This window comes from Pyrgilauda ruficollis, unplaced genomic scaffold, assembly GCF_017590135.1.
Source record: "Pyrgilauda ruficollis isolate IOZ18807 unplaced genomic scaffold, ASM1759013v1 scaffold10, whole genome shotgun sequence".
NCBI classification, from domain to species: domain Eukaryota; kingdom Metazoa; phylum Chordata; class Aves; order Passeriformes; family Passeridae; genus Pyrgilauda; species Pyrgilauda ruficollis.
In genome coordinates, this window is record NW_024508101.1 from 17,106,113 (window position 1) to 17,133,182 (window position 27,070).

The 27,070-nt window shown below is 42.0% G+C and overlaps 1 protein-coding gene across 1 annotated transcript in view; it reads left to right on the forward strand.

Moving 5' to 3' along the window:
* The first annotated feature begins 3,399 nt into the window (after positions 1–3,399).
* Positions 3,400–27,070, forward strand: part of IPPK (inositol-pentakisphosphate 2-kinase) — a 29,941-nt gene continuing 6,270 nt past the window's right edge. Inside the window, exons 1-9 of the mRNA XM_041459718.1 lie at positions 3,400–3,560; positions 16,854–16,901; positions 20,593–20,688; positions 21,441–21,507; positions 23,024–23,145; positions 23,516–23,605; positions 24,203–24,261; positions 24,616–24,688; positions 25,786–26,065. Of these exons, the coding sequence (XP_041315652.1) occupies positions 3,480–3,560; positions 16,854–16,901; positions 20,593–20,688; positions 21,441–21,507; positions 23,024–23,145; positions 23,516–23,605; positions 24,203–24,261; positions 24,616–24,688; positions 25,786–26,065 (916 nt within the window). The 5' untranslated portion in view covers positions 3,400–3,479. The remainder of the gene's footprint in view (positions 3,561–16,853; positions 16,902–20,592; positions 20,689–21,440; positions 21,508–23,023; positions 23,146–23,515; positions 23,606–24,202; positions 24,262–24,615; positions 24,689–25,785; positions 26,066–27,070) is intronic.

Here is a 27,070-nt window from a genome sequence, read left to right on the forward strand (position 1 = left end):
GTGAGTTACATAAGTATATTCCATTTCTGCTGGCCTGAGCATAAAACTATGAAACTCAGTCCTATTTAAACAGAATTCTGTCTTTTGAAACTGAAAATGGTGTAGTAGTTTAAAACAAACAGTAATGGTATTTTGTAGCACAGTTTCACTGTTGTATTATCAAGTCCATTTAATATTTTTGGACTTATTACCTTGAATTTGTGATTTTTAAAACTGATTTCTCCAGGCAGATTTTTCTAGGTCACAGGACAGGATCTTTTGTGTCACGATTACTCTTTTCATAAAGAACAAAATATCCTTTCTTTTATACAGAAACCTCTTTCATTTTAGGAACCAGGAGAACTAAGATGTACCTATTGTAGCAGAAATCCTTCTCAAGAGCTTACAAGACCTTTGTATTATTGGCACCCAATTTTATCACGAGTCTCAGGTAATGCTATTTTTTTTCCCCTCAGATTTGGATTTAATGAACTTTTTATAGCAAAGAATGTCAACATTAAATACTTGCCTAATACTTTTTTTTCCTCCTCAAAGTGAATATGTGAACTGTGGACTGTTCTTACAATTTCATTTTCATTCCCTGGTGAACTTACAAATTGCAAAAGATGGCAAAGAGTTCAGTGTTGATGGCTTCCCAATACCAAAGTATCCCAAGAAATGGGGATTATGCCATAAAGTACAATACAGTTACAGCACTCTGAGGAAAAGAGATTTCAGGCCTGTGGTGCTCTTCTAACTCCTTCAAACACCAAAAAAAGAACTGCTGAGGGGATGAAGCGGGGGCTGGAGGACTGAAGGTACTATTACATTCTGCATTCCTGCTGCAGTTTTAAACTCATTTATTTACACACTGAAATACCACAGGATACCTGGCCATCTGCTGAGATCCCTGGGTGGATTTTGCAGGTCACTGAGCTCTGTGCTCGCAGACCTCAAGGCAGCTAATTAAAACCCATCCAGGTATGTCCACACCAGCTGTAGTTGCACCACCTGACAGGGGAATTCCAGTTAAGCAATACCTGAATGGCATTAATGGCACCAAAGCTTCTGATAGTTCCGTCCAAGCACATCGTAGATAATACCTGGAATGAGTAATAAGACCTGATAATGCAGGGAGAAAGAGCATATGTTAAATAGGCTTTTGTCCCTCCAGGTTTATGTTTCATCAGTGTATTTTCAGAGCACTGCCTCAAATTGCCCAAGTGGTAGTTCTGCACCTTGGAATGCTGGAGGAAAAGGAGGGGAGGGAAGTGCCTTGCTGGAGAGAAGGAGTATGCTAAAACTTGGTGTCCTCAGTGCTGTTTACCCGTGCACTCAAACCTCCACTTTATTTTTAACTCTGTAGGTGTGCATTTTTCAGAACTATGAAAGAATGTGCTGTGCTAGAGTTCCTTTTAAAATTGAGACGTATTAGTTTTGCCATTGCAAGGCAATACATTGGTATCATTTCCCTATGTATTTCTCAGTGTAAGCCTAAATAGTGTTTAAATACTATTTCCCTGAAGTACAGTTATTTTTAATGATAGTATCATAAATACCACAGTCTCACAGTCCTGAATGAAACTTCTTTATAGCACTCTTAAAAGTCATAATAGTATGGTTAATTCTTGTATTTTAGATATGCATTTCTAGTAACACACATAGAGAAACTTTGCAAACACAGATGACAGAAACCTAATTTAAAGAAATCACTGTCATTATTTTCATCTTTATCAAATGGTCAAAGGAGCAAGAATTCCTTTTTCATGGAGGCATGTAGAGTATGCTATAAAAGGAAAAGTGATTATCAGTTAGTATTTTAGCACATATTTTGTTTAACCCATTTTTTAAGTTTAGTGAAATTGGATGATGTGTTTAAGTTACACCACACATATTTAAAAAAAAAACCATCAGTGACTCATTGCAGATTTATGCAAGTTTTATTTTCAGCCTTCTAGTTGCATCTTCTCTCTCTGTAAAAAAGGCACCATTTACTTTGCTTTGACTTTCTTTTGAAAAGCTGCAAAAGAGAGTCAAGTTTGGGTACTATCCAAATTATACAAATGTTCATTTTACAGAGGAAAGCTTCTGAGTGTTAATTACCTCCTTTTGTGCCAGCCTGGCCCCTGTCATGAAAAGCCTTGTGAGGAAGCAGGAAAGAAAAGGGAGAGTTTCAGAGAGCCCTTAGGGATTGTTTTAAAATGGTCATTGAAGGGTAAGTTTCACTGCTTCTGGTCAAAACTCATAGTCATAAAAATTACTGGATTAAGGGTTCTAGAATTTGATCCTGTATTTGTGATAGGGAGTTTGGATCTTTAGATTGTTTTCTATTTATTGTAAACCATGTATGTGTATATTCATACTTGGGAAAACAGCTTAGTGTTTAATTTTAAAAGAATGTTACACAGACGTTCATCTTTCTGCTTCTAACACTGGGTATTTGAATGACTTGGTATATTGGAACACAAGGCTAATTAACAGACACTTGACTGCAAGAGAAAACATCTGTAAAACTCAAACCAGCGTAACTGGAAACTGTAGCTGAAAAGACATTGGAAGGGACTGCCCAGGGGGGATGGTGGAGTCACTGCGAGGGACTGGAGGGGTTTAAGGAAAGACTGGATGTAGCACTTAGTGCCGGCTTTAAAGGTGGCCACTGGTTGTAAGTTGGACTTGATGATCTTGGAGGTCTTTTCCCGCCTAATTGATTCTGTGATTCTGTGAAACGCAATCTCAAAGGGGTCAAAACCTGCCCTGTTTTGGGTGTTGGACCATGCGCAGAGCCTCCACTGCGAGCTCATCTTCCACACAGTGAGCACGTTATGGGGGCACCCCACACCGCAGAACACACGGAGCTGGAAGGGACCCATCGGGCTCAGAGTCCAGCTCCTGGACAGCCCAAAATCCCACCGTGTGCCTGAGAGCATTGTCCAAACTCTCCGTGAGCTCTGGCAGCCTCGGGGCTGTGAGCCAGGGGAGCCTGTTCAGCGCCCGACCCCCCTCTGGGTGGGTTCCTGGTAAAGATGAGGTCTGCCCCCAGTCTCCTTCTCTCCAGGCTGAACACACCAAGTGCCCTCAGCTGCTCCTCACAAGCCTTTCCCTCCCGGTCTGGCTGCATCCCTATGGCCTCCTCTGGATGCTCTCTAACAGCTTAGTCCCTTGTTTTACAGTGGTAGTGCCCAAAACTACACACAGGACTGAAGGTGAGACCACTGTAGAGCAGAGCGGGACCATTCCCTCCTTTGACCGGCCGTTCCCGGAGGTAGAACAGGCCTTTCCGCCGCCGGTTCTGCCCGGGCGGCGCCTGAGGGGTCCCGCCGCCCTGGCAGCGCTGCCCGGCCCCGCCATGGCGGCGGCGGCGGCGCTGCCCGGCTCCAAGATGGCGCCCGCGGCGGGCGGGACTTCCCGCGGCTGAGGGCGGGCGGCGCAGCCGCGATGGTGGCGGCGTGAGGCGGCGGGGCTGGCGGCTGCTCCTGCCCTCCGCGCGGCCCGGGCCGGGCATGGAAGTGGAGAAGATGGATGAGAATGAATGGAAGTACCACGGGGAAGGCAACCAGAGCCTCGTCGTCTCACACTGCCAGGTACGGGGGAGCCGCAAGCCGGGCCCGCGTGAGGGGGGCGGCCCGGCGGGAGCGGCCGCTCGGCCCCGGCGCCCGCCCTCGCTGCTTTCTTTCCCGGAGGAGTTTTCTGTCCCGGGGAGCTCGGGCCCGTCCCGTGGGCAGATGAGCTGGCGTTTCCCCGGGTCCTCCGTCACGGCCAGCAAGGGTGGGAGGGAGAGCAGCCGATGGCCGGGCAGCTGCCGCCTGGAGATGGGAGCTGTGAGGAAAAGTGCTAAAAATTCGCCTTTTCCTTCATCATTCCCGGGTGTGGGTGATGTGACAGGAGAAAGCGAGCTGGTGATGGCGTGTTTTTCCCTTTGTCACCGACTCTGGCTCGGTGAGGAGTTTGAGCGCTCGCTGCAGTGCTGGGCCGGGCTCCCGACTCTAACTGAGGTTTTTGGCTTTGCCGCGGAGCTGCTGGGAGGTGACCCCGCCGGTCACTTCATCCCCACTGCCCCGTGTACCTGTTGGGCTGGTTTTTTGTTTCGTTGGGCTTTTCCCCCCCTTTTTGTTTGTCTGGAGTTTTTTGGGTGGGAGGGGGGCACGGGGGATGAAGGTGTATTTTATTAAAAAATGCCAGTTGAATAGATTCAGTACTTGAAGCAGTAATGATTAAACGAAGCTGAATCCAATCAAGCAGACTCTGTGTCAGTTTATGCTGACAGTATATTCATGCCCCCCTTGCATGTGCATTGTTTACTTAATATATTGGGATATGTATCCATTGAAGAAGTTTATTCCTTTCCTAAAAAGTGCCTGTGGCCGTGTTTGTGCTTTAAAGGTGTATTTGTATTTTAGTTTAAAAGCTGGTATGGATTTGCCACAGAATGTTCTTGATGATTCATAGATCAAAACTCAGCAAAGCCAGAATGTTGAAATGTAGGATTTTTGTAGAAAAATATCTATAATAACAGTTGAATCTTGAGAATAATTTAAAAAAATTATGTCTAAATGAATGACTGGAAATACCAGATTATTTTAATGTCTGTTTTCTGTGTTATAGCTATGAATTAGATATAAAATATTAACAAATACCAAGCCTGAGAAAATGCTAGAAATCTTGTGGTGCTCTCCAAACTTTAGGAGGGGCACTTCTGTGGCTCTGGCTTTTTTCCCCTCTTTTTCTTTATATCAAATACTATTTAAAAGCAATTTTTGGTGGAAGAACATGTATAATTTTGTTTCCTGTCACATTTAACTTTGAAAAAGGCAGTGTAGAAACTTCTCAGTCACTGGATGACGGGAATCAGGATAAATAATGGATTATTAGTGATGTAATTGTGATTATCTTTAAAGATGTGGAAAGTGAGGAAGTCAGCCAGTGATTCAGAGTAGCTGCTGAGCGTGCCAGTTCTCTTTTTAACAAGATGCTAAAACTTTTTTAAAGTTAGAGTGAAAGTGAAATAGATACAATTTTTCCTTTAGAGAAAACTTTGAAGCAGTAAAGCTTACATTTTGGATCTTTGTGTCTACTGATGACAAAGTCTGGTAAACTTGAAGCCTATAAATACTATTTAGATGTTAATTGTAACTTTGTGTCTCTTAGGAACAGGATATGCTTGCACCATTAATCATCCTCCTTGTGATCTGGTGTTGAGTTATTCTCAGGTTTGTGTGGAGGGATCAGCAGCGCAGCTAAGACATTTTGACTGTCCTCACTTCATTCTGTAGCTTCCCAGTTCATGTTTTTTGTGTATCAGTGCGAGAGGGAGGGGTAGGGATTTGGTGGTGGTGGGAGAGACGTGAATGGATGCTCAGACAAGTGAGAGGCCAGATTGGAACGCTGCATGTGCTTGTGGTTTCCATGTTCTGATGTGTAGTGCTGTTTTGAAATGTGGAGAGAAAGCTGCTCCCTACCTCTCTATGTCTAAGCCTCTCTTCCTTGCTTTTGGAAAATCTGAGAAGTTTTGTTTTTTAAACTTCAACAAAAAAGTGAATCCTCTTCCTTTTGGAGAAGAGGGCATGAGCTGCTTTGCCTGCCACGAGACGAGGTCTGGGGTGTTGTGTTTGAACTCCTGCTCTCTGCACTGCTCCTTGGAGCGCTGATAACAGCCCTGTGCAAGGTCATGTCTCCCGTGCAGGGTGTGTGGGCTGGGGTGGGCAGCCTGGCTGGGCACTCCCGTTCCTGAGGCTGCCTTGGGGATGGACAGAAAGGGCTGTGAGCCCATGTTGCACAGGGTGCTCTCCTGTGTTTACGGCTCTGCTTAATTCCTGGGGTTGCTCCATTCCCTGTAGGTTGCCCTTTAAGACATGAATGTAACGCATTGTTAATCCAGTCCAGTACCAAATTAAAAAGTTGGTCATGGAAAAGTCACATGCCCAGCAAACAGCTCTGCTGGCAGTGAGCTGATAAGCCCTGGACGCAGGCGACATGCAGCCGCTTTTCCAGTGCGTCCAGACAAAGCTGTGTCTGACAGTGGGATGCTGGCATCCTATGGAACGTGCTCTGTTGTTTCCATGAAAGTGCTGTCAGTGCTTGCTGAGCTTTTTCCTCTTGCTGGTTATTAATCCTGCAGGATGTAACCGTGACAGGAGTCTCGCTGTGTGCTGAAATCACTGCAAGTGCACCTCTGTTCCTTGTCCCTCCAGTGCAGGACAAGGATCCTGAGGCACGGCATGGCTACTCAACACGACTGTTCTTACAGTGGTAGTTTCATAGTTACTTTAATTAGTTTGGCAGCATTTAGACAGTGATCTGGTGAATAAAGATGGAATGCCTGCTGAACATTTCCAGTTCCCATTGTTATCACTGGAACTCTGTGCTAGCTTGATGAGCACTCAAACTTCTGCTTTCATTAATTTTTAAAGTTTCAGTTCTGGAGAATCTAAAGTTCCAGAAGATGTACAGAACTATGGTACAAATGTCTCTGGTAGTCAAGCTTTTCCTTTTGGTTTTTATTGAAGCTGAGAATAAATTAATTCAAATTGAAACTGAGTTGTGGTCGAAAGGCCATTGTGTAGTCTTGCAGTCTGCTGAAGTGCTAGAATGATCAGACAACTTTGCTACCTCATGATTCCAGTGTGAAATACAGCTGATAACTCTGAAGTGTTGGTGAGACATCTGTGCTGCAGGACAGATACAGATACGGCTCCACAAACCCCCAGCCAAGCACCACCACAGCCATCCAGGTACTTTAGAAAGGAGGTTTCTTTTTCACACAGTTTTTAGTGGAGAGTTGCTCCTTCTGCTTCAAATTTGGCTTCAGATTTAAAAGGACAGATAAGCAAGTGCTTTCCCTCCTTCTCCCTACTCGTGAGCGGTGGGGAGGGCTCAGAGGAACTGCTGCAGAGCAGTTATCTCCTGGTTAGCTGTTGTGTCTTCTGCAGCACAGATCAGAAGTGAGCTGGAAATCCTCCTTTGGAGCTCTGCACTTTAGTCAGTTGTTTGCTCCTATGGGACACTTAACACTTCATTTCAAAAGGCTTCAGTAGATGTTTGTAGAAAGTAGTGTAAGCAGCGCTGTGAATAATAACTTGGATTTCCTTGTGCTGTTGAAATGTGTGCTGCTAGTCTGCAGTAGCTGCTTTATGACATGAAGTATGTACATTACTCCTGGCCTCTGTTTTACTTCTTGTGTGTTGGGATATTGTGGTAACCAAAAGCCTAATTTTGAAATACATTTGAACATTAAACTTGTATTTCAGGGTGAGTATGAGGAAGTGGAAAATAGGAGGCTTTTTCCCCCAGCTTGGTTTTTATTCAGTGAGATGGTCTAGAACAACCTTGTTGTGTTGTTGCAAAAGGTTGTGGTTTATGGCTTCAGATGCCTGGATTGTAAGTGTTCATCTACTTTGTGTCTTGGAATGTTTGCAGCCCTAGCAGATATCTTTGGGTTTTGCTACAGGACTTAATTAGGAAATGCATAAACCATCTCCAGAGCATCTGTGAGCTTACAAGTAGGAAAAGGGAAAGAAGGGGAGATGGAGAAGGTAAGGGAAGCAGCTAAGGAGTCTGGAAGGGGGAGTCAAGCCAGGTAATGAAGCTCACAGAAGATTCTCAAAACTGGTGCCTGTAGTAAACAAATAATATGTCTCTTCTCTGTGATATTTATTTTGCCTTCAAGACCTGTGGTAAAGATGGAGGATATCCAGTGCTGCTTTTAGAAGCATCTTTCCCAGTCCTTGTGGTGGCTGCACAGGGGACTGTAGTGAGCAGAGTTGCAGGGAGAGAAGGGGATCTGGTGTTTTAGCAGCAGTCTCTGCTTTCACTGCGTCTGTAGCTGCTTCTGCTGGCACCTGCATTATGATGGCTGCAAAGCATGTGCAGGAAGTCACTTTCTGCATAGGGGAGAGGGATTTGGTTGGGGAGAAGGGGATTTGTGTCAAATCAGGGTAGATAATTGTTCCTCATAGTGCCTTTGCATTATGAAAGAGTTTTCCTGTGGCTGTTTGTTGTTTTGTTTATAAGAATAATGACAAGTTCAGTTCTGTTGCAATAAACTTACTTGAAGAGAGGACAGGGTTGTATGTTTAGACAGAAGGGTGTTGCTGAAAGAGTAGAAAGCTTCTGGTTGGAATGACTTAATTATCTGCAGCTTTCCTCTGGTGTTGTTTGGCAGAAAGGGATGATGCTGATCATTACTTGCTGTCTTGTTGAGAGAATCTTCTTAAGGTGCTTTTTCTGATGATGTCATTTTGTACAAGTCACAAAACTTGTGTGGCCTGTTTCTTCTGTTGTTTTTCTGTGTGGAGTTCCTGAATCTGTTTTGCACTATTGAAGTTTGTGTAAGCACTGATGCCCCCGAAACTTCTGAGTTGTTCCTGAAAAATTCCAGACCCCTGACTATAAAGAAAATTTTTTCTTCAGTTGTGTTCTGTTTTCTGTTCAGTTGTGTTCTTATTTTTTTTTCTTTTCATTAATATCTATAAATGTCTTGATTTCATGGAAATATAGAACAGGCTGATGATTCCTGTATTAAAGAATCTCCAATTAAGGAAATTTTGCTGTTCCCGTGGTTATAAATATAATAGTATTTAATGGCCTTCTCTGAATATTGCTCTGATTAAATATGGCCACATTCTGGTCTCTTGGTTCTTTTACAAAAGATATTACCAGAAAAAGTAAAATGCAACTTGTATTTATTGAATTTTAATTTGACTAATTGGAGAGGCATAGTTATGGTAAGACTGGAACTTAAACATTTTTGTCTCCTTGATGAGATTCTGGTATTTACATTCCAAATTCCTGCTTCTGATGGATTTAGCAATCATGTAATGTAGGGAGGAGCTCTGCATCTGATTCTTAGATTGTGTAGAATTTTCTACCTCTTCTGTTTGGTGGTTTTGTTTTGTTGTTTTGTTTTGTTTTTTTTTTTTTTTAAATTTCATAGGGCATTTCTTTGACCTGGATTCTCCAGCATTGGTGTTTTTTTGGGTGTGTGCGTATCTCAGCAGTGTCTAACAAAACAGAGTTTAACAAAACCCCCACACCTGCACACCTTTTGCCTACTTAGACAAAAGGACAGGAAGACAGCTTGATGGCTAAAGGAAATAGTCCTTTTTTCTTACTTGCCATTGCTTTTGATTTTTTAGCATTTTATTTACTTATTGCAAACAAGTGGAGGAGCTTCTGCCCAAATTGACTGAAGCAGCTGTGAAAACCAGTTGAAAAAGCCAAGTATGTAATCAGGGCGTGTCATCAGTGAAAAGAAAGGAAGAGATGCCTGTCTTGCTCGAAACAACAATGGAGTTTTTATGAACAGAGGGGAATCACCAGTCTGAGCTGGAACGTGGGAACCTTTGTGACACCTGTATTAAACTGTAGGATCCTTGCATTGACCTTGGCTAATTGATATTTAGATACACATCTATGGTCAGTGGATGAAGAAAAAGACAGTTTTGTATTTGTTTGTGTTTAGTTCTTTGGCTAAACAGGTACAATGTGACTGACAATGTGATCTAACTCTACTTCAGTACAATCTACAAAGGTTTTACTATAATACTATAAACAAAGAATTAAAAGTTGAAAGTACTTCCAGTTCTGTGAATTAGCTGTGAAGCTTTTTATTGACACACACTTCCCCCAAGTTGTTAGGTTGAGTCAACATCAAGGAATTTTAATTCTGTATCAGGATTTCAATTAAATATTCTACCAGTAGTTAAATTTAAAATTTTCTTGTTTTCTTTTTTTTCTGGTTTCCCAGGTTTCTGCACTGAAAGGATGCTCTGAATGCAAAGTGGTTTAGTGTCTTCCATGAAGTGAAAGAGCAGGTGGCACTGGATAGCAGGGCTGAATGTAGAGAGGAGAGAGAGCAGAAAGGCAGCAATTAAAACTTTTCTTATATGAGTGCCTTAAGTTTTGTAGATGCAGATGGGGAAACACAGCATGTGTGTGGATGGAGAGGGGAGAGAGAAGCTCTGTGGTGTAACGCTAATCCCATACGACAGTGATCATTTAACTGCAGCAGCAGCAGCACCTCTCTCCTCCCTGCAGAATACTTATTTCAGAGGGGCTATCTTTTGCTCATAATGAGTGTTGGACCAGACTTGTCTTTTGATGATATTCTTTGGGAATTCAAACTCTACTTTGGGTCTTTTTTTTTTAGTGGAACTTTTGAGAATGCTGAAGGCTATATCCAGTGAAAATGTAAAACAACTCCCAGTTTTGCAGTCAAGCTCAGGAGGTCATTAGCCTTGATTAAAAATGATCCTATTTTTTTTCTGGTTGGGTTCAGTGCTGGCTCAAACTTGAACGAGTTGAGATCAAGTTGTTATCTCAAAAATATTTCTTTTGTGCGTGTTACAAGTGCTTGTAATGCAGTGATGGAGTTTCTGTGCCTTTTCTCTATCTGCCCTCAGCTGACAGCGGCCGTGGGTTGGTTGCTTTGGGTGACCCAAAGCTGTGTAGGAGTGCTCAGTCTAAGAGCCTACTTTAGTCACTCTTTTGGTGCTTCCTCTCTCCCAGCTTTTCAGTGGCTGTTCCTTTTGCCTCAGTGGATTTGTCTGTGACATGGAATAAAGTGTCAAGAGTTGTGCTGACCTCCTTGAAGTGTCCTCCCTGACCTGCTTTTACTCGGGAAGGAGCAGAGCCACTGGGTTCTGCATGAGCACAAGGCTTGCTTAGGTGCCTTCTGGTTGACTTGTTCGGGATGCTGAGAATTACTCACTTGTTCTAACTGTCCATTTAATTATTTAGCTTCATTCTAATCCCTCTTACTGTTTTGACTCTTTATTTCCTTCCCCCCCATTAATAATTTCCTGGAATGCCTGGTTTCCCCAGCATAACATCAGATGACTTGGCAGCTTAATGCTGGGAAGTGTGTGTTGCTGATAGAGGGGGCTTTAGAGCTGCTTGAAGGGAGGAAGCTTAGGATGTGTTTTTATGTTCTGATTGGTACAACTCACCTGTTTGACAGATGGATGAGGTATTTGATATGCTTTTAAATGTTAAGGACCATTTTTTCTTGTTTCACAGCAAGGATGTCAGGGCCATGTGCTGTGCTACCCAGGCAGTGCTAATGCGCACTGGGGGCCAGGCATCAATGGTTTTATTCATCCTGTTCTCTCTCTGGTATGTGTTTCCACCTCATACCAGTGGGTGTATCACTTGATATCATTTCAGGTGCTCTGATTAGCTGCTTTGGCTGAAGGGCAGACATTTCCTTCTCTCTCTTGCAGAGTGCAATCATTAAATTCTCTCGGAATTGGTACCATCTGTGCATTGCAAGGTTATAGAAGCTTAGCTATAAAGTGAAACCTGAGGTAGTGCTTGACTCTCACGGGAATCAAGATCATAACCAAGCAGAAAAAAAAATTGTAATGAGCACCTGAAGTCTGATGCAAGCTGTGAGCTCTGTGCTAAAGAAAACAAGTGTCATGGGGGGTTTGCTTTCAAATAAGGGTTTGCCATATTGAATGGTATAAAGCCACATGCCATGCCAGAAATCTTTTATTCATGTTAAGAAATAAAACCATTGTTCTTCAAGGACTCCTGTGCTAAATAAAAGGGTATTGTTCCTATTTCTGAATGCTTCTTTGCACTATGTGTGAGCAATTGCTAAACTTCCTCCATACTGGCAGGAAATGTAGCTTTCCTCACTTTGTTTTGTGTGATCTTATCCACCTTATGTGGAACAAAACTTGAGTTGGAAAACAATTGTGTATGATACTACCAGTGTATTCATTCAAAAGCTTCAAAATTTTCTAGTACTTAGCTTGTTTCCATCTCTCATAGCCCTTCACATTGCACAGCACACTGACCCTGAATGAGGAGACCTTTAGAAATGTATTGTGTTGAGTGCCATGTAGGTAAGTATGGGCAGTATGGTGGGCATGTTTTCACTGAGTTCCACCATTTCTCAGAAGGACAAACTCTCCCTGTCACTGTCTTTTCTGAGATGTGAAGATAACACTTCTTTGTCCATTTCTCTCCTTCCCAGAAATTGCATTTTCTGAATAGAAAACCATTGTTTTCTGTTCAAACCCCTAAAACTAGAATTGGAATTGAAGGGGTTGTGGGATGTAGATTTGGAATAAAAAAAAGTCAGAATAATTTTTTTGGTTGGCAAATACTTCATGCAGCTGCAGTGTGCTACTGCAGGAATAGCTTAATATCAGCTGAACAATTCCATGGTTCATGTTGAGTACCCTTGGAACTGTGGTTCAGTATTTGCAGTATAACTGCAAATTATAAATAATCAATATTTGCATATCACTGTGTTCAGTTTGTCTCCCTCCCTTGGACTGAAAATTAGAATGTACTTTCTGTAGGTGCCATTGCTGTAGGTTGTTGTAAACCCACAATGATTAGGTAGCACTGAATAATCACAGTGGGTCTGGCATCCTTGGAGCTGTGTTTGATAAGTTTTTGGTGGCTCTTCAGGGTCAGCAAACCAGTGAATTAAGTAACCAGTTACAAAGAAATTCAGAGCCTTTACAGACACTATTTTCTCCATAAGTATTTGACTTTGTACCTTCATCTCCTTTGGCAGTGGCTGGTGGTGGTGTGTGAAATTAGTTGCAAAAAATACCAGAGTAAGAATTGTAGAGAAGATTTGTTAGCAGTCTTTGAGAGTGTTTCACCCCGTGTTTATAATTGGAAACTTGTGACTTTAACATGCACAACTTTAAAGAAAGATGGGTTTAGTTACTCTGTTCTGTATTGTGTGCCTTTTTAAGCAACAGGTAGGTAACTTTGTCATGTAAAATTGCAAATAGTGCCTGCAAAAATACTGGTGAGTTTTTAGATACCAGAATTTATGAGGTGTTGTGGTGTGAGGAGATGATGGGTGTGGGAAGGGGGGTGGAGTTCCTTTTGGGACTTGAGAAGTTGCTTCTCAGAGTCTTGCTCTCTACCAGTCGGTCTTGCATATGTGAGCCCAAGCTGGGAATCAAGGAGATGAGAATCTTTTCCAGTTGTGGAAGATGTCAGAGTAGTGCTTTGCCTCCAGACAAAAGCAGTTAATGTGTGCTGCTTAGAATAATAATGGAGTAATAACAAATGACGTGAACCTGCTTATTTGGAAAAGGAGAGGCTGATGTTTCCCAGGCTTTGTGTTTGGACAGGCTAATTCTTTGTATTTTTGTACAGAAACTTATTTTAAACATGGGTGAGCAGAGGTGGTAAAAGCAGAGGGAAAACACACATCTTTCTGGATATCTAAGCAACTTTACCAGCAGTTGAGCTAATTTTAATTTTTTCCTGTTTCTTTCACTGCAACCAACTCTTATCTAGATTTTTGTTACTAATGTAGCAAGAGACCTGAAAAAAATCTCCATGATGCAAACGAGGTTGTTCCCTGAAGGGGAATATCAAGATTATAGATTTGCCCCAGTTGTGTTTAACTTTTAAAAACTCTCCAGTTCAGGAGGCCTGCATTTTATGACAGTGAGGTCATAGAATAAGGTCATTATCAAACACCAAGCTGTAAAGAAACAAATGTAAGCTTTTATCCTGGTTTCATAATTCTACTGCCTAAGCCAAAGTACCTGGCTCGATTCCAGTCATATTTTGGCTGAGCTACCAAGGATTACTTTATTTTTTGGATTTGATTGAGTAAGATTAATATAATAGCTGTAGTAACTGCTCTGGAAAATAAAAATTCTTACAGGTAAGCTTTTGGGGACCAAGCCCAGGACACTGTTTTTACCAGGACACACGAGGACAAGAGCTGTGTGTGTACACATCCCGCTGGTCTGTGATGCCACCGATTTTGAGTATTTTCACAGCTCCTCCCACAGCTCCTTCTCTCCTTATTTGCAGTCCTTAACTTTGCGGTGCTCTAACCCAAAGAATTGTTTGGTGATGGGTGCTGAAGAAGTGTTTGCCTTTCTTGGGGAGGCTGTAAACTGCGGGCTCCAAACGCTGTGGCTTGGGATCGAGCTGCCCGGATCACCTCTGGTTACATCATCTCCGACCCAGCGCTTGTGCATGTTTTCAGAGAGCAAGTTTTGGTATCCTTGTTGCTAGTGTTTGTTTTCAGTTTTCCATAACAATTGGAAATGGTTGTTGTTGTAGGCCAAGTATGACTATTGTTATCTGCCATCAAGCTGCTCTGCTCTCATGTGAGAGTTGTCCTTAAATTCCTTATTTGAGAGTAAGAGCAGTAGTGTGTGATGTTCTGATGCGTTGGTTATTTTTAGTCTTTTGTCACTAAATGGAGACTGAACATATGCAGGGATTAAAAAAAATTGTAGAGAATTCTTCCTTTGAATTAATTATTTTTCTAACTTATCTTACATCAAAAGATATGAAGCCTTTTAATGTTTTATGTGTTACGTTTCCTACATCCATGCACTGTTTCTTTTTCTCCCCTTCTGCTTGCAGCCTGCCTTTTTCATCTTTTTATCTCTCTGGAACTGTTATCCGGCTAATTAAATACTCTGATGGTGCCAGTGCCTTGATGGAAGTGGTGCTAGGTGTCTCTGTGAGCCCTTCCACTGGTTGTGGAGAAGGAAATGTAGGGAGCATTAGGATGTAGTTGAGCTGATTCTCAAATTGCTACGGAGTAGTGACAGCCTCTTCAGAGATCCATTCCCTTTGGAATTTGGGCCATTCTCATGCATGCAGATAAATGTGGCACATATTTGGTGTTCAGTCTGTAAATATAAAAAAATTGAAGGCATTTTAAGATAACTGACAAAAAACCTCATGGCAACAACCACCCACAATATTTCCAAGTAAAGAATCAGCCAAGTGAATCAGAAATGCAATAGCATGAAAAATGTGGGCCAATATTTTTGGTGGTGATACTTCTGAAGCAGTTGGCATCTGTGGCATCTGATGGATTAACCTTGGTGCTGTGGAACTGGTATTGAAATGCACAAAGGGATGTATCTAGCTGGAAACTTGCCTCAAAATAGGAAAGAAGTGTTTTGAGGGTTTTTTTGAGGTTTGTTTTTGGGGTGGGTTTTTGTTTGTTTGGTGATGGTTTTGTTTTATTTTCTCTAATCATCTAATAGTCTTACTAAAATGTAGTTTGGGCTGGCTGGTTTAAGTGCATCTGTGAAGTTCTGCTTGAACAGTGCTGTGTTTCCTTTTGACATCTTTAGGCCAGTAACACATTCTTCTTTTGCTATATGTAATTTTGGTAATTTTGCCAAATCAGAAATGACTTGCTGATAAACAAATACTGTCCTGAGTCCTGTGATAGCAAATCAAGTTTTCCAGAGTGCTGGTTGGAATCATGACTGGGAACTGATTAAAAGATAAATATCTACACCAGCCTTGAAAGATTACAGAATCATGTTTCTCAATGGATTAGAAGTGATAATCAGATCGCTCCGTCACTGATCCACTTACTAATGAATAATTAAAGCAGGAGACCCAAATGGTTGAAACACTGTAAGGATAACACACTGCACGCAGAGCTACAGGCTCGTCAGGCCTGGGCTCTGTTACCCATGTGTGGGGCATAATGAGAGAGAGGAAATGTCACCAGGCATCTTGTCAAATGCAGGTGACTGTAATTACCACTCTGCTGGTATCTCCTTTGCTGTTGGAGCACTCATCCTGCAGGACAAATCAAATTCACAGCAAAGTATCCTTTTATGGGAGAGTGTTTTCCAGATGTGGGTGAATGTTGAGATTTATGGTGGCGTGAGACTTTATAGAAGTGGAAGGGGCCTTGTCTGGCTTTCAGTGGCAATGTCTGAACCTGGACCTAGTTTTGTTTTTGTTTTGGATGGCACATTGTCATTAGTTTTGCTTGTTTCCTCTTTCTCTCCATGTTAGTAATTAGAGATATCTGCAGCTCTCTCCCTCAGCATGTGCAGAAACAGCTTTCAGCTCTGAAACATGGAATAGATCTGGTGCTGTCATGCTATGTGAAGTTTTTTAATGGCAAATAATTTGGAAGGGAAAAAGCTGGATTCCATAAAACTGAAGTGCAACTGGGACATTTTGTCTGCCTTGTCTTTGTCAGCAAATCTGAATGTACTTGTGTGGTAGTGCTTTAAATGGATGTAATCCTTTTTGGTGTGTCTTGGGAAGGCCCAAATGGAGACAGACTGGCTAAGAGATAACTCTGGAAAAGAGCTGTTTGTCTCTACCTTCTGTGGTGCCCAGTTGTTGGTAGCCCCATTGTACCTGTACTTATATCAGTGGAAGTAAGTATCTCTAGTATCAGATATTTAGGCAGACCAGAGGCAGGGCTGTGTGTTGCCTTTTAAGGCTGCAGGTTCCTTAACACCATGTCAGACTTTGATTTTAATATGTAAAGTCTCGAGCTTTTAAAATTGTTACAAAGCTGATAAAAATTGTAAAAATGACAAAAATTAGTGAGTTTTTCTATGGTTTTAAGGTAAAATATTTGAAAACCTGCTCTATTTGTTCCTGTGTTATGTATTTACTCCACAGAAGTTTACAAGCAGCAGGGTTTAGTTTAGTGGTAAGTTCAGCTGTGTAGCTGCTGGTGGTAACTGTTAAGTGTCTCCTTAATAATTTGTAATGCTCTGCTGATACTGTAACTGAGATGGGCCTTGTGTCTCTTTTGGGGAGCTTTGGTGCACAAATGCCAGGGTGGGGGTGTTTGGGGTTCCATGTGAGCTTTCCCAGATTTTCAGAGCAGTGCTGTAAGCTAAGGGAGCATTTCCCTGTTGTGCTTGGTGACTGGAAATGCAGAGTGGCTGCCTCGTTAAACTGATGGCACAGCTGGCAGCAGACATTGCTGTGTTTGATTTCAGCTGGTGTATTTGATTTGAGTGAAATAACCATCTAAAATGTCCTTTTCTGTTTTTTTTTTCCCCTTAATTTCTCAGAGAGGTGCTTTGGGGAATCAGACAATTGTGGTGTTTGTAAATGCTAATGAATCCCTATTCTTTCCTATTTTTCTCCAGCGCTGTGTGGTGCTACGGTTTCTGAAGTCCCCCCCCAACCAGAATAAGGTAAGATTTAAACCTGTCCTGTTGCTGAACGCCCTTGGGTAAACTAATAGGCAGTGTGAGGAGAAACAAGAAACCTGTGAAAGAGCTGTGGCTGGCAGGATAAGAACAATTGGCTGTTTTGAAATGTGCCTGTGTTTCAGGGGGTTTGGCAACAGGAGGAAATCTGAGGTTGTCTTATGTAACTGGGATGGTGTGAGTGCTGATACCACGAGCTCGGTGAGGGGCAGGCTGTGAGGCTGCTGTGTGTCAGAGGGCAGGGCTTTCAGTGGCACCGTGTAAATGTTCCATATCCACCTGTGGGAGCACAGGGATGCTGAGCAAGAAAGGAGTTTTCCTGCCTGTATAGCCAGGTGAGACAGAACAGGAGCTGCACAGAACTGGTGTCAGGGACAAGGTCTGCTGTTGGCCACCTGTTCAGTAGCTAAAAAGCCATGGAACCTGAACAAACACATGAAATGTTCACAAATACCCATTGTCAGTGAGTGATTGAGTGTCCTAGCTGTTACAAAAAGAACGTGCAGGACACAATCTCCCAGTTTCTTCCATGGTACAATAAGGTTTTCCTGCTCAAGAAGAAGCTGAAGTGAGTTACTTTAGATTTCTTTTAACAGGGATAAAAAATGATCAAAAACCAAAGGTGGAGCATAAACACAGTGTTCCAAGGGAGAAAAATAAGAAAAGAGAGCACAAGGTTCAAATTCTTCCATTTCCTCAACCTTGAGAGGAGTCTTTAGGGTGCGTTACCTGAGAGACAGAGGGAATGGCTTGAGTTACAGCAGCCCCTGAAGCACGGCTTTGTGAGGCACAGTGACACATTGTTCTGATGAGGGGAATACAAAAAGCATTGGGGCTCTACTGAGAACTGGTGTGTGTGCCCAATTTTAGGAAAAAAGAAACAAGGATGAATGTAAACATCTAGAAAGGACATTTTATTGCTTTAAATGAGGAAGATGAATAAGATGAATGTGAAATTTACAAGGGACAAGTTGCTAAAGCAGAGGAATGCAAAATTAGTGAACACAGCATATGTATGAGTTATTTGATGGTCTTTCTGCTACTACTTAACTTGAAAAAAGGTCTGGTAAAACCAAAGTATGATTCAAGTAGATTTTTGAGTGGCTTTTATTGGCAGGATTTCAAAAATGTATCTTGTGCTTTGGTAGTAGCCCAAGATAATAATGTTTAGTGTTAACAAGAGCAGTGATGAGTCCAGAGCACCACAAGAAAGGAAACAGTGCTTATCTCAATGTTTAGTAAAGCAGGAGAGGACTAGACCACAACTTTACGTAAAAAGTCAGTCTGTTGCAGTTTATTTAAGAAAACAGAACACTGAATGCCTGCCCCTTTTCCTTTTTAGTTTTTCCAATTTTAAATTTTAAGTTCAAAAAGATTGTGGCGCAGTAATTGTTTTTAACAAATTGACAAAGTATGAGAGAGTCACAAAGGAAGGCAGGAAGTGACTTTTCAGTTACCCACCACAGCACTGAGGCTGGGCATACACATTCCAGTGCTGCATTTTGAGGAGAGCCTGCTCCAGTTCTGCATTGGCAGTGTGTGGACTTTGTGATACACAATTCCCTCTAAATAGAAGGTTTTGTAATTTGAATATATTTACTTGTTCTGGTGATTGATTTTTTTAAAGGACCATTTTTTCTTGGAGCAGAACAGAATAAATATTTTATTATCAGATCAGTAAACAAAGCCTGGAGAAGCAGCGTTGGGATGAACTTGTGCATAGCAAGAATGACAGGGAAAATGTTTTATTTTTTTAGGAATATTCTGTGTTCCTGACTTAAGCAAAATGAGTTAGGTTCTGAAGTGTTCTGTGTCTGTGCATGACATCACAGGTCATCCAAGGAAAACAATGCTGAAGGAAGCAGTTCAAGCAAAATATTTTCTAGTAAAACACACACTGAAATTCAGATGTGAGCAAATCGGTCTCAGTCCCTTCTGCTTAACTCCTTTGGGAAAAGTAAAGAAGTCTGGATGCTGCTTTGTACATTTAATTATCTGTTTAGTTATGAATTTGGGATTAGATAATCCAGTAGTTGTGGGTATTATTGTGCATTGTAACCTTATTGTTATGATTGAAAAATACTCAATAATGTAACTGCAGGGCTTGCATTGCTTGAATAGAAAGTCAAGTGTCAGCCTCATGGAGTGCTTTAATTGCATATTGCTATTTTATTATATGATCTTCTTCTTGAAAGAATTAAAAAAATTATTGTATAAAGCCTATCTGAGTTTTGGTGAGTGAGCTGGCAGTAATGATGGGTCCTTCAAAAGCTTTTCATCTTAGTGGTTTTTGATGTTAAAAGGTGATGCTCAAGTAGCCTGGTAGTTGTTTTTGTTTCATTTAGATATATCAAATGTACTTGCTCTTAAAAGACATTTTAAGCTTGATTTATAATTTTATGGTTGTATTGATCTTTTTAACTGGTGAGTCTTTCCATTTCGTAAAAGTGACAGCAGTAAATTTTAATGAAATGCTTATTTCTCACTCTGAGAGTCTGTGTATGTATGTTAACCCCAACCAAACACAAACCTGTGCGTGCTGTGTACATCAGCAGACCAGGTCAGAACCATCTGTAAATGGGAATTAGCTGAGATTTCTGTTCCTGGTGAGATGATGTAATGTTCCTTCTCACCATTCAGGATTTGTGTAAGTCAAAGAAGGGGTTTTTGTCATTTGTGATTAGTGCTGGATGTGGTCTTTTCTCCTTTCTGTAGGCTATGTCAGTGTCTGGGTGTTGTCCTCTAGTATTTTATTTCCTCTTACTCTGCTCTGTTTATATATTTTTTCTCCTGCTCTTGTTTTTCCTCTTTGATTTGCTAACTCATACCCAAGCGTTGGCTTTCTTTTCCTCCACTTAATCTTATTGGGAGGTTTTAAGAGGGTTTTTTGTGTGTGTGCATTAGAAAAGGACAGAGTAGGTTTGAGGTTCTCTGTTGTAACAATAAAGCACCTTGCAGAGAAGCAGAGTGTGCTGGAGTGCTGGGAATGGGATAATGTTGCTGTAAAGCTCCTCTGCTCCCTCCTCAACGAGTGGGAGTCTGTCCAGGTCTGACTGTGCAGTTGTCCCTGTCCTGCTTCCAGTACTCATGGAGCTTCCTTTCTAGCTTTTGGCATCTTGTCTCATGGAAAACCTTTCCTTATGAAATTACAAAATATCACATTAGAGTAAGATTTTTCACTGGCTGGGGTAGGATTTGGGACAGATGGCAAGTTCTGTACCTGTTCATGCCAGGGTTTGGAATATGGCTCAGTCTTTGCAGCTGTTCTCTTCCCAATCTCCATGATGTATTTTGTAACACTCCAAGCCTCTGCTGCTCTGCAGCTATTGGGCACCTCTTTGGGCTGCTGGAGTTCTCTGAGCTGTTTTAAGGATAATGGTCAGAGTAGGTCTTGAGCAGTCTCCCTTTGTTCCACCTTTGTCACTTTCTCTCTCCTTTGTCTCCTAAAACCAAAGAAGAATAATCTTTTCTGACCATTTTTTGTGTGTCCCAGCCCTGAGGTGGCAGCAGGGAAACAAATTTAGCACGTTTGATGTGTCTGTTTCACTTCAGTGCGCACTGACCTGCCAAGCTCAGCAATTAAGTTATTTGTTAAATCACTGACCAGGATGTGTGTGTGTTCTGGAGTGTTGTTTTCATTATTTTGGAGTTCAGTTACTACATTTCTGTCTTCCAGACTCCAGAGGAAATACTACACCATCTGCAAAACATTGTAGACTTCGGAAAACATGTGATGAAGCAGTTCTTTGGGGAGAACTACGTTCACCATGGGGTAAATGATTTGTTTTTAAAATAAATGGCTTAGGCATTGTAAACACTGAAGTGTTTGGGGGACCACTGAGTGCCAGTGAAAGGAACGAACAGGGTTTGCACACAGGAAGCATTTGGATGCAAACAGGGAGCCTGCTCTGTGCTGGTGAGGTGACTGGATTGTACTCAGGGGCTTGGCTATTTCAAGCTACTGATGAAAAGTGTGGTCATTTCTTTGCTCTGCCTAAGGCGAGAGGGGCATATGTGTGAGAGATTTTTAACTGCAAAACAAGGGGAGAAACCTGGTTCATATAAATTGTTGAGGTTTCTATGCAGTCAAAGGTCACCTTTTTCCCTTGCTCTGTTCTTCAGGGCAGCCAGATCTTGTTCACTGGATGTCAGATAAGTGAAAAAGTTACAGCTTCACCTGGAACTTGAGTTACACAGGTCTGCCTTGGAAGGGTGGGATGTGAGACATGGGACTTTTTCATTTGTGGAAAGGACAAAGTGATGCAGGTTCCTTCACACACATTAAACTTGCACTGAAAATGCTCTTTGTTGTGCATTTATTTAAATTAGTCCTTGGTTTTTATGGAGGAGCAGGTGTTGCATGTGATTGCAGGTGTTCGCAGACAGTGAATCAGAGGGAGAAGCTGCTGACTGCACACTTCAGTGTACTTTGTGTAACCCACTGAACTTTGCTGTTCCACTTCAAGGCTCCCAAATTGGGTATTAGTTTTTGCATTAAAATGTTTTCTTTTTTTTCCCCAATAGGAAATTATTCAACTGCCTTTAGACTTTGTAAGACAGCTCTGTTTGAAAATCCAGCCAGAGAGGCCAGGTAAGTGCCAGGGGTGGGATTAGAAAGGGGCTTCCTCAAGCTGTGAAGCATTTTCCTTTGTTCTAAAGTAAAAAAAAGCATCACACTACAGAATATAAAGAAACTTTTTTTTTAATATTTAGACAATGATAAGTTGAAAATTTGTTGTGGGAAAAAATGGATTCTGTTCTGGAATTACAAGTAGTATGTGATAGCTCTAAAATAGGCAAAGAGATTGGCCCCCAAAAGTTCCTGAGAATGGCCAGAAACTCCTGCTTTAGCAAAACTCCTTGAAGATAAATGCAGTGTTAAATCAAAGTACTGTAGTCAAGTGCTTTGATGCCTTTCACCCAGGAAAAAAAAAGGAATTAATTTGCATATAGTGAGCACACAATTTACATACAGTGAGCACAGGTCCACAGTGCCAGGAACCAGTGAGAAAAGTTAATAGTGTCTAATAAAAGTTAAAAAACGAATGATACTCTGGTGGAATTGAATGATAGAATTTAGTTTTATTTTTCTAAGTTAAACTTTGTGTGTCCACAGCTGCTGGGGTTGCAGTGTGGTTGTGGGGAAGTGTCCAGGTGCTTCACAACAGTAAATATCACTGTCCATTTTTAGCAGGAATGTTTTTTAAACCTCAAGGATTTTTTTTCAATGTTATTCTTCACATAAGCCTGTGTAACATACAAAAGAGCTTCTCTAATACTTCAGATTTCTGTGCCTTTCTGATTTGGCAAGTGGCTTTCAGCTGTGAAGGTGTGAAGGATGTACTTTTGCTTAAATTTAGAAAAAGAAAACAACTGTCAACATTTTGTTGGAGACAGAAGGCTTCTTGCTCATCCTGGTGCAGCAGTATGGCATGACAGGCTGGTGCCTGAGGCTTTGGATTCTCAGATTTATTTTTTCTATTGCAATATATTTTTCAGAGTGGGCATTTTTCTTACAGTGGAAACTGTAACAGGAGCGTGTGTTCTGCGTGTCTGTTTAGTAACAGGTACTTGAAAATCTGGGGGTGTGTGCTCTTGTTAACTTTGAACTACAATCTCACAGACCTTTCTGTGTCCCAAAGGATGCACGTGGAGAGAGGTTATTCAAAGGATTTTTATGCAGAATGCCTTTTAAGTTTATGATATTCCTGCCAGTTTTCAGATCCTTTTGACTCAGCTGAGGGATGGTAGGTTATGCAGTAAGGAAAGGGGAGATCACATCTTTGAATAAGTACACGAATGAGTCACTTTACCTGTTGTTGGCAATCCATTTCCTTGCTGTTTCAGGCTTCACCTTTCTTGGGATGAGCTGGGAGCTGGCCATGAACAGCAGCTCTTGGGACAGTTTTGAGGAAACTGAAACCAGGCGTTGATAATGGGGAGGGCAACTTTGTGCAAATGAATAATTGGCTGAAGCTGATAAACTGCATGTCCTGTCCTTCCACGCTTGTTCCCACGCCCCACCTGGTGAACGAGGCTGCTCCAGAGCGAGCAAACACCCCAGCGCTAATCTCCCTGTCGGTGTTGTTTGTCCCCTGCTGTCGCAGAGTGTCGCTGTGACAAGGACATGGACACGCTGAGCGGTTACGCGATGTGCCTTCCCAACCTGACGCGGCTGCAGCCCTTCCGCTTCGCCGAGCACCGGCCCATCCTCTGCATCGAGATCAAGGTGTGCGGGGACAGAGCCGCGGGGCAAAGCGGCTTGTTTGTGTTCTTGAACTACACTCTGGCCCTGCAGCTTTCAGGGAGTGCCGCAGTGGGGGAAGGCAGAGCTCACTGCTTTCACTGTGACCCGTAGGAGGAAACAGCTCCCTCTCCCAGTACCCCATCTTTTGAAAGTTGGGAAATTCCCAGGTGATATGGGCAAACAGCAGTTTGGCGTGTCGTTATTAGGGAGTAATTCAGTTTTTGAGTGCTGGAATTTTTTATAATTTTTAAAAATTTTCCTTTAACTGGAAAGATTTGCATCTTGTATGCCTTTATATTTCTATAGAGAGAGACATTTGTATTTACGATCTTATTTTGTTTGTTTGTTTTAGCCAAAGTGTGGCTTCATTCCTTTTTCCAGCCATGTTTCACAGGAGATAAAGCACAAGGTGTGTCGTTACTGTATGCATCAGCATCTAAAGGTAATTATTAAGTCACCCAGCTTTCCTTTGGCTGTACTGTGCTCTGCTTGCTGTTCCAGGCTTGCTTTCCTGTTGAAACTTGCTCAAATCTCTGATATGACTAAAGCTGGTAGGAGGATACACAGCTGAGTTGCTGGGTGTGAATTTGTTTAGTGAGAGATGGAACAAGTTCTGTGGGAAGCTGGAAGCAAACAAATACAATATCAGCCTTTGGGGACTATGAACGCTGTGATTGGGTCAACTCTGATGTGGAACTTCCTTCCCAGATCAGCTCACCAAGTGCATTCTGTGACTTAGAACAAACAGCACGTAACAGGCACGGAGTTCATGGACTCGTGCCTGCTGTGACTCTGGAATGGCATGACTCTGACTCCCTGGGATTTAATGGGAACTTTCTCCCTTGTGAACGCAGTTTGAGTGACTTGAGTTAAAAATGACTGGGAAACACCCACAGTGGTCATGAATTTTATGTTCAAAGTGGTTTAAATATCCTGGCCTCTGAAGGCAGGATGTCAGTGTCACAGACCTGGCAGTTAAAATGGGGGAGCAGCTATTCCTGGTAGAGAGGGTAACAGCAGTGCTCTGGGTTTTCCACAGGTAGCCAATGGAAAATGGAAGCGACCAAGTAAATATTGCCCATTGGATCTCTTCTCAGGGTAAGCATTCTGTGGTTTTTTGCCCCCTGCCCCAGCCCAAAAGAAATCTGCATTACAGATTTCTTGCTTGGATTACTTTGCCTTTCACTGAGATATTATGGATGATCAATGCTAGCTTGTCTGGACCTTTACAGTGATTATATAATCTGCTATTTCCCCCTTTACACCTATCTCAGCAATCAGAGCTGCCTTTTGCAGCATAACTTTTCACCCAAGAGCTGTTTATTGTACTCAGATCTGAAGTTCACTTTGCCATGACCTCAGTGTGAGTAATGTGCTCAGTGCATGTGCTCATGCCAGGTGTGAACATCCAAAGGCTGTGATGAAACATTCTTGACTTTTTTTTCCCCCTAGAAATAAACAAAGAATGCACTTTGCTTTGAAGAGCTTATTACAGGAGGCACAGAACAACTTGAAAATATTTAAGGTAAAGTTAAATCTCTGCTTGCTTTGTTTTGCCTTGGATTTTAAACAATTTGACTTGAGCATCTCAACAGTCAAGTTCTTCTTTCAAACCTACCTAATCAGACCATCACTGCTGGACCCTATCAAGAGAAGGAAATGGGGAAGTTCTTAGATTTCAGATGAGGACAGAGAAATAATAATTACCCAGACTCAGAATATCCTGAGTTAGAAGGACCCATGGGGATTGTCAAAGTCCAGCTCCTGGCCCTGCACCCCAACACTCCCACCCTGTGGCTGAGAGCATTTTCCAAATGCTCCTGAAGCTCTGGCGGCCTTGGGGCTGTGACCATTCCCTGGGGAATGAATTAGTGGGAAGGAATCACTGAGGAGCAATTAATAGAAAAGGACTCTTAAGGTGACCAAAGTTTTAAAACCTTATGTGCCACTTCAGGAAGAAGAAAATGGAGAACTTGGCATATTGCTGCAAGTACTTTGTTTTAGATTTCTGTTAGAGCATTGATGCAGGCCCAGGGCACAGCAGGCCTCACTGAGGAAGGAAAAAGTGGCATTCCATGATACTCATGTAGGAAAAATATGAAGCAGTAACTGATGATTTGTGGAGATTTTCAGATAAATTCTAGCAAACAAGATTATTTCAATTTATTTCCAATATTCAGTCAACTATTTGAATTACTTAAACTTCTATGAGCTGCTGTCTTTTTCACAGCCTTCCCTTTGCCAGTCTGGGTTGGTAAAAAAGGGTGTTTCAAACGGTGCTTTTTCACTGCTGACATTATTCAGAAAGAAGTGGTAGGAAAATGTGCCATTTTCCATTCACCTGTATTGTTCTGATTCCTTACAGGCCATTAAGTTGGGAAAGTAGCACTTGATTTAAACAGTGGTTTTGGTTTTCATTCAGAGGTTGTTACCTGCAGGTTCTGATTAGACTTAAGAGGACAAATCTTTAAGAGATTGGGAATGTTGGGTGTCTGTATGCAGATTGTTAAGGTAATAACACTTTTCTATGCTTAAAATATTAGACCTGATGCTCTGAATAGCTCAGTATGAATAGCTTGACTCCCTGATGTGCCTGAAAACTTCTTTTTCTCCTTGTTGCAGAACGGGGAACTAATTTATGGCTGTAAGGATGACCAGGACTGTGTCTCTGACTGGAATGAACTTGCTCGTCACTTAAAACCTTTCTTTTTCCCTTCCAACGGGCTGGTCAGCGGCCCCCACTGCACAAGGACAATTGTTAAGGAGCTGATCCACGTGATCACCATGGCGCTGCTGAGCAGCACCGACACCTGCAGGGCAGGCGACATGAAGACAGTTCCCATTTCACAAGGGAGAAGCTACTGTGAAGCAAGTGCTTTTAATAAGGAGCTCGTAAGAAATGGTAAGGGATGATTTTGTAAAAAGTGTTGGTAATTTACTGTTTGTGGAATCCCAGAGTGGGGTGGCTTGGAAGGGAACTTCACAGGCCACGCAGTCCAGCCCCCTGCCGAGGGCAGGAACACTTCTTCCCACCAGAGCAGGTTTTTCACAGCCTTGCCTGATGTAACAATTCACATCTTTGTCTCTTGGTTATAAATACTGATATGAGAATGGAAACGGGAATTCTGGTGGCATTTAAAAAAAAAGTTCTGAGCTGTGTAGCTGCCAGATAATTGTTGCTAATATAATGTGACCTTGTAGGGAGCACTTACAGCACTGTATCTAATAAATAAATAAAAATAAATTCAGGAGGTGGTACAGGAAAAATGGAATAAAATAGCAGTTTGAGCTGACAGCAATCATAGATATTCCAAATGAGTGGGGATTTTGTATGTTGTGTGATGAAGTTGGGCTGCTTTGGTTGGTTTATTACACCTGTATTTTGCCTTTCTCTGCTCCTCCTGTTAACCCTCACCAGGACACAGCTCATGTTCTTTTCTTCAGCTGCTCTTCTGGTGAAGAGAGATCTGAATACCAGAGGGAAGAGGAATGGGAAGTGAGAGTAGGAAAATTGTAAATTATGTTAATTTCTCAGTGCATAAGTTCTGTAAAGCTCTAATTATTCAAGATGCTGCCAGTTACCCTAATTACACAAACAGCATATTTCTTACTGTGCTTTTGAGGAAGACCTTTTTCACTGCCCATGGTTTGCTGTAGTGCTGGAGAAAGAGCTGTCCTAGAGAAATTATAGCAAATACAATTCTTGATACTGTATAAAAAAGACCCCAGAGCTGAAATGCTAAATTACTGTCAGCAGCTGACACTGTTCAAAGTGAATTTGTGGTGGCTTCAAACTCAGATGAGAAATTTCTCCTGTGGACTCAAAATGAGTAGATTGCAGTGGATGTGGGTGAGTTTTGGTGTTTGTTTTTTTAGGTACTTTGTAGAGTTGAATACCAGGTGTTTT